At 41.1% G+C, this 7651-nt stretch overlaps 1 protein-coding gene across 8 annotated transcripts in view; it reads right to left on the bottom strand.

Moving 5' to 3' along the window:
- Positions 1-230: 230 nt before the first annotated feature.
- Positions 231-7651, bottom strand: part of rhbdl1 (rhomboid, veinlet-like 1 (Drosophila)) — a 57078-nt gene continuing 49657 nt past the window's right edge. For all 8 annotated transcript variants that reach the window (XM_042398163.1, XM_042398164.1, XM_042398171.1 and 5 more), the window contains 3 exons: positions 5547-5647; positions 3609-3669; positions 231-2259 (listed from right to left, as the gene is read on the bottom strand). In XM_042398163.1, coding sequence (XP_042254097.1) covers positions 1988-2259; positions 3609-3669; positions 5547-5647 — 434 coding nt within the window. In that variant the 3' untranslated portion in view covers positions 231-1987. The remainder of the gene's footprint in view (positions 2260-3608; positions 3670-5546; positions 5648-7651) is intronic.

The raw sequence follows: 7651 nt of genomic DNA, 5'->3' as shown, positions 1-7651 counted from the left end.
TGATGGTCATCTAACAAACCAGGGGATTTTGCCTCATAGACTATTTTTCCGAGGATCAAAGCCATACAGGAGTTATCAGAAGAACAACAATCATAGCATTAATTTTGCACCATTTGAAACTTTTCTCTTTTTCCCTCAAAGAGAAAAAAAAACAAACAAATAAATATACTCTTGGTTATGAACATACAATATACACATCCACTATCAAATGAAAAACGGGGACAACTTAATAACACTCTTTTTTTTTTCTTTATAGGTACATTCCTTTACAAAAGTATACAGTCCCTAAGAATGATAAACTGAGGTATAGACCGGGCCTGACTGAGAGACCCCAATGCCCTCTGGGACACGAAGGTCAGAGGTCATGTGATGACACATCCGCGCCCTCCCCAGTTCAGTCTGTCAGTGCGAGAACACGCAGAGGCCAGTGTGTTTGTGTGTGTTTGTGTGTATTTGTGATCTTCTTTACTATAGTTTGTCCACGTTGACCTACAGAATCAGGCAGTGGCCGCTCTCAAAGACGAAAAAGGAGATGTGTGTGTGTCAGTGTGTGTGTGTCTGTGTGTGTTTGTGTGTGTTCTCGTCTCGCTGAGAGCCACAGAGCATGATATGGCATATTTTACATGGTGCGTCTAGCAAGTCAGTGTTTAGCGTTTTGACACAGTAACAGGAGGAGTTTGCTCGCTGAAGTGATGAGCATCCAGGAAACAACGTCTTCAGCTTTCATTTTCTCACAAACTTCTTCATCTTCTTTTTCTTTCTCCCCTGTGACACGGTAACTCTCATTTCCCATCTGCACGTTTTTGTCTGTGTTGTGTGAACTATGCTCTTGTCTGTATCCACAGTGTAGGTAAAATGTCATGAAAATAATATAGAAAGCCTATTTTTAAAGACCCCATGAAGTAAAAATGACAGTGATGCCTCTAATCTGACAAAAGATAAAAAAAATCCACTTGAAATTTGCCTGAAATCTTGCATTTAAAACTTTTCCCTCAATTCTTCCTGAAACCGCTCTGGGAAAGGGTTTATTAATGCGCTTGCACTTTGGGGCAAAGGATTTTGACTGACGCTGGAGGTCCTACTCGCCAGCTGGTGTTGAAGAAAATGTTCTGTTACTTGTTTCTTGTGTTTCAATTAAAGCCAGCAACTTTGCGAAAAGCCACAGTGACCCCTGTGAGTTACAGCAGGGCTGTGAAAACAAGAAATTCATATCACGAGTCATATTTCCTTGGTTCTTTAAAGATTTTTTTTTTAGTTTTTATTACTGCCTGCAGCTCTAGTTTGTGCCAGAGAAGAAGAATCCAGACTCAAAGCCAACACTCTACTCAAGTGCCTTTGAGCAAAACACTGAATCCCTATCAGCTCCAGGGGCGCTGCTGCAGCTAATCCTGATTTCTGACCTTTCAGAAAGACATAAAATTTCTCTTAGTATTACATAATGCGACTGTGCTTTTGAGCATTTTGCCAGCATTGTGACCGCCACAGCACATACTCCTACTTTTCTCCTCGCTATCCCTGCCCGCGTTTCCTTTTTCACCAGAGGCACATATCCCGAACTCCGATTTTTCCTACTTGAGGTCTTTGACTGTATGACTGAAAGAAATGACTGATGAGGCTTTTCATAAAGCCTCTGAAAAAAAAAGAGCACAAGACTGAAAGGTTCGAGCTGGTAATGTGGATGAGTTTTCGACGTGTTGTATATAAAAAGATATAATGCTCCTCAAATGGATCTGAGGAACTTTTCACCTGTACTTGTTGCTACTGTAATCCCTCTTTAATAAAAGAGACGTATTTCTTTGATTTGCAAAGTATCTGTAAAAAAGGATTCTTGGTCGACTTTAGTTTTGAATGATTTCATATCATTTCATTTGGGTCTAACTTGAAAGGAAATGGTAAAGTTAACTATGATCGAGGGCTTTTTCAGGGTTGGGTTGGAGTCAGTGTGTATGTGGAGGAGAGAGGGTGGGAGGAGGGGGGGGAGGCTTCATCAGGGAGGAGGAGGTATCTGCACCCCCAGCAGCTCATATGCAAAGATGTTCCAGAAGATGGCGAAGAGAAGGAAGGTGATGAAGGAGAAGATGATGACCCACCAGGAGCATTGCTTCTGCAGGCTCTCCTCATAGCTGCGTAAAATCAGCAGCCCCATGCTGATGCCGACCACGGCCCCCGAGAGGTGCGCCATGAAGCTGGGCTGGGGCCCCGAGGAGGGTAGCGGCGGTGAGAAGCGGAGCCAGACTGCGCGGCCCACCTCCGAACTCACTGTGGAGGGTAAAGGAGAGAAGAAAGACAGAGTTAAGTGTGGAGGCTTTAGTATCTGCTTGACATCAAATCGTGGTTTAAATAATCCAGGCTAACATGTTGTTGTCAGGCTAAAATGATCCTGTTAAATCTCATCCAGAAAATTTGGTTCTTTGAACTAAATATTTTGTAAAGGTTGAAACCTTATCAGCACTGATATGATTGGCTGAGTGCTCATCATAAGATTGCACAGAAAGTTGATATTTACTCTCTGCCTGGATTCTTCATAGTTGAGAACTCTTCATACTCATCTTCATCTTCATTTTCATTAAAAAGTTTCAGTGTAAATATGTAAAGTCTGTACTTAGGATGCAAGTGCATTTAATAGATTTTAGAGTTCAAATGACTAATCTCCAGCATATTGTTATAGTTTAAATGTCATGTTTTCTGGTTCCACTGGTCTGACAATGGTTAGAAACTTTTAGTTGAGTTTATTTGGCTTTCTCAACATTTTTCATCAGCCTTCTAAGGAAGAGTCATTTGTATAGTTGTATAATTGGTTGTCTATGTATAAAGAAAAGGGCATAGATCTGGTAGTAAATAAATATTAGCCATAATGTGTATTTTTTATCACAGTCTTTATCTGCAGCCAAAGAAAGGTCACAGGAAGATTTAAATCAATCAATCAATTTTTATTTATATAGCGCAAAATCACAACAAAAGTCATCTCAGGGCACTTTTCACATAGAGCAGGTCAAAACCGTACTCTTTAATTTACAAAATTGATCATCTATTCTTAAAAATTGCTTTCCAATACTATTTGCTGTTGTTTGTTCCTGCTCTTCTGGAACCAAATAAATACTAAACACTAATAGTATAAAAACAGGACCAATTCAGCCTTCGCAGTGGCTTACACAAACAAAGTGTCACATCATCAACGTTCCAGCAGAGACTAGCTGCTCTTTCAGTTTGGGGGCGGCAGGCTCGGGACAGATGGAGTGAACATATTGCCCACTAATGAAAGTCACAGTGAATTGGCCCTCGTGTGGAGAAAAAGGACAAGTAGTATGACTCAAACGCTTGGAAAAACAAAGCAACATGTCCAATCAGGGAGCCGCTCACTCTGAGCCATTAGCGGTGATAACTTGAGCGACATGTCTGCTGCTCAGCTTTAAGAGCTTTTTAAGCCCCACTCACATAAAAAAAAAAGAAAAAAAAGACTTTGCTATTATGTTGAACTGTGAACAGGTGTGCGGATATTATATATGCTGAAAAATATAGGTTCCTAATAAATGATTCAACAATGAATTCTGCATAAAAGCAGCAGAGGGAACAGAAGCGCAGAGCGTTGAGAGTAAACCTTAACTTACTGCAAACTAGCGCCAGGATCATGCGGAGCAGCTTGTACGGACAGCGCATCCCGGCCCAGTTCTGCAACACAGAGTCAAAGTGTCTCATCAGCACAAACAATCACGATACAAACAAGCTATGATATGAATATATTAACAGCTTGGCGAGAAAACACTCCTCTGGACATATTTAGACCAGAGAGAAAGACAATCCATATCCATATGAGAGAGGCGGCAGCACTTACACTAGACTGAGACGCGATTATACACCTGGCTGCTCTCCACTTACTGGTTCTAACCCAGTGGCACTCTATTAATTAGGGCTGAGATAATTTAACAGAAGGGGAGAATGGGCCAATAAATAGCCCTTGTGATTCTCTGGAGGGAAAAAAAGAACAATGGCATCCTGATTTAGAATAACACATTTACTCCCCAGGATGAATAATTGCACCAATCACGTCTCTCCTTAATTTCCTGACTGCGGGAATATCACCCAGGGACAGTTTCCCCCTCCTCTTCTCTAACAGCAGAAAAAGAGATGCCATGCAAAATTAAAGAAACAGGATAAAAGAAGAGATAAAAACCTGCCTCGTCCATACGTTTTAAAGAATCGAGGAGTGGCAGCGCTCACAAAGTCACAATATTACCACAAATAATACAGAAGAGGGAGGTCTAAACTGGGAGGCACTTAACGTGGATGTGACTCCGCTGACTCTCACAGGGAGACAAGCAAAGAACAGCCAGTTCATGTTGTCTGTTACAGATCTTGTTATCACACTGCTGACATTGAAACGGAGAGCTGTTGAAAGAATCTGACGTGTGTGTGAAGTGCAGAGGGGGGGGGGGGATCGTTCAAAGACTCAAAGGAAGGCTGTTTGGAAGATACAAATGTAAAATGTGAGCACTCTTTTTTAAACATCAAGAACTGTTAAGCGGGAGAGGTACATGTGTAACGTCAAATGTTGAGTTTGTGCGCTACATGGTTCCAAGATGTTTTCATCAGAGCTGCATGATTTTAAGGGAGTCACATACACAGCGGTGGTTGAAACCTCGCTGAATCTGAAAATGTCTTTTCGAGCGAAACGGATGATGACGCTTGATGGCAGATGGCCGGGAATTTACTGGGTCGAGACTGGACAATGTTTCAAGATTTCCCTCAAAAAAAGGAACTAGACGAAACTTGTCAGAGCAGAACTAAGATGTGGCTTAAAGGATTTCCCAACAACAAACAGGCATCAAGCATAACAGACCAAATCAACTGTCTGTTAGCTGCTGTGAGCACACGGTTACAGTTACACAGTCTTCGATTCGGGCCCGTCACCGCGCTTTGATTTTCATTCCTGCTGGCATCTCCGCTGCCCACGGTGAGCAGCAACATTAGTTAAAGTGATTCGTCAGATGTAACGCGGCCTCGAGACTTGAGGGGAATGTGGAAGGCATTTTGCATGTGTGTTTCTGCCTTGTGACAGAAACACACACAGATAAATATAGGAGAAAAAAATAAGCTCTTAAGCAGCATCAAGGGAATTTCATTGCTTGCTTTTTCAGTGGACACAAACAAACACAGTCTTAATAATTAATGGAGGAGTCTGAAATGCCAGTTCACTTGAGATTCATCGATACGCTTGTTGAGAGCAGTGTAGGAAAAAAAAAAAGGAAAGGTTTAGCAAAATCAGAAGCCTTTAGCGAGAGCCTCTTGGTTTTGACTGAATAAGAGCTCACATGCACTCTTTCTGCTGGCTTAAAAAATAATCCATCACACCAGTGTGATGCTACTGTAGCAGGGAAAACCTCCAACTTTCATCTGCTGCAAAAAACACTGAACACACACCAGTGATGTTGGTGGGTGTGTGATGGTCTCTGTCTTTCTCATTTCACATCCTGTCTCTATTGAAAACCATTTTCAGAGGTAACAATGGAGGCAATGATGATGGTGATGATGATGATGATGGCAGTTACCATGACGACGTTGGCCAGATGTGCTGAGCACAGAGCGTAGACCCCGCCGGAGCCCCCCACCACTGGAGCACGCATGTCGGTGATGGACACTGTCAGTGAACCTGCAGAGAGAGAGAGAGAGAGACGGAGAGACACACAGATTAGGAGTGCAGACGTAAGAGAGGGAGGGCATGCGATGCAGGGAGAAATGTGTGTGAGAGTGTGTGTGTGTGTGTGTTGTTTGAGAGAGAGAGAGCAAAGGACAGCATTTTAGAGCAGAGGAGAAAAACAAAGGGAGAGTCAGATTACTCATCACGCAGCAACACAAGTCACCTTCCTCTGAGCATTTTTCTAAAAATCTCTGTGGAAAAAATCATCCTCTGTTCACAGGGGCTGAGCTACACCAGCTGACCTTCACATGCCCTTTTACTTTACATCCAGCATAGATTATACACACTCAAACACACACACACACACACACACACACACACACACACATTATCTATTGTATAGGCCTTTCCTGTGTGCAAGCAGTCCGCCAAAATTGCAGCTGACTAATTATATTTAAACGGTAAAGAAATTAAAATGAATATTTCTTAATTGGATTTTCTTTCAAGAGGCTGTAATTAAAATGAGTCCATCTCAGGATGATCTCTGATCAAAGTGAAGCAAGAATGCGAGAGAACCTTGCTGAAGAGGAGAATTTCTTATTTGTGTGCTCCAAAAATGCCTTGTGTTATATTCATGAGCAATATCTAATCTGGGATATGTAGATATGGACAGAAGCCAAATGTGCTGTTTAAAAGCGAAGTTGTAATAGGAAAGATACAATGGTGATCAATACGCTACACTGTAGCCTGTAGAGTGATTGCACGCTTACATTACGACTACATGCAATACAGCTGGGTTGTTAAAAATCAAACAAATGTTCTGATATTGTTATATAGCAGCAATGTTATTGTTTAAAAGTTATTTGATGATGTAGTCTTGTAATTTTGACTTAAAGGCTTACACACACACACACACACACACACACACACACACACACACACAGGTGCTTTCAATGACTTTGGCTAATTAGACTTCTAGTCAGGTTGAAGTTGGTTGGAGCTAAGATGGGAGTTATGTGATGTGACCAAACTCTATGAACTGACTGACGGACTGACTGACTGACTAGAGTGACGAGGGTCAAGAGGTCTAATCAGACTACAGGTGTGTAGGGGCTCAGCCTGCCTTAAGTTAGTGATAGCAAATGTTGGCCAGAATACTTTTCCACAGTCTTGGACTTTTTAGACTATTAGTCAAACTTTCTAGTTGAGAAAAAGCTAAGTCTACTTGGGACTCGTCTTGTGGTTTAATTATACTGTGGTCTATAATATTAACAAGCTTGGCCACCAACTTACTAATTAAGCTTGTATAGGTAGCTACTGAAGCTATACTCTGGTAGCAGATTAAAATAAAAATGGACAAAATATATTAAAATGCATCCTCTGGATTCTTGACATCCATTTGCTTTTGTGTTTTCTGTTAGAAATCAGAAATTATAAATATCAAATGAGCATCTATCAATCATATCCATTGTGTTAATAAAACACTGCAAGAATCTTTTCTTTCACCTCCATTGATTTCATCACGTATTAATATTGAATGTCATGTAAAAATTGTGTCTTCAGTTATGCTCTTCCTCTTTGATTTGGATTTAATGACACCAAATCATATATTTACTGTTGATGTGTTAAAGGAATAGTTCGACATTTCGGGAAATACACTTTTTTTGTTTCCTGTTGAGAGTTAGATGAGAAGATTGATACCTTTCTTGAGGAGAGTGGTGGTATCAATCTTCTCATTTAGCTCTCGACGAGAAAGTGGATAAATGTACATGTACATCCCAAAATGTGAAACTATTCCTTTAAAGTGTTAACAACAAAAATGCACCAAACAACCAAACAGACTTAGAAATAGACTTAACATAGCCAGCAGCTGTACTGAAAGTGTTAAGAAGTTTATAAAGATATAAACCTGAGTGCACCAGCCGCCGCAGTCGGTAAAAAAGGTTGCTGTGACACTATGAAGTAGGACAGAAATCACAGTGGCAATAGCTTGGGAAGACAGCGTCAGCCACTGTT

This window comes from Thunnus maccoyii, chromosome 20 (genome assembly GCF_910596095.1).
Source record: "Thunnus maccoyii chromosome 20, fThuMac1.1, whole genome shotgun sequence".
In the NCBI taxonomy this organism is placed as follows: Eukaryota; Metazoa; Chordata; class Actinopteri; order Scombriformes; family Scombridae; genus Thunnus; species Thunnus maccoyii.
This window is presented reverse-complemented; position numbering and strand designations above follow the sequence as displayed.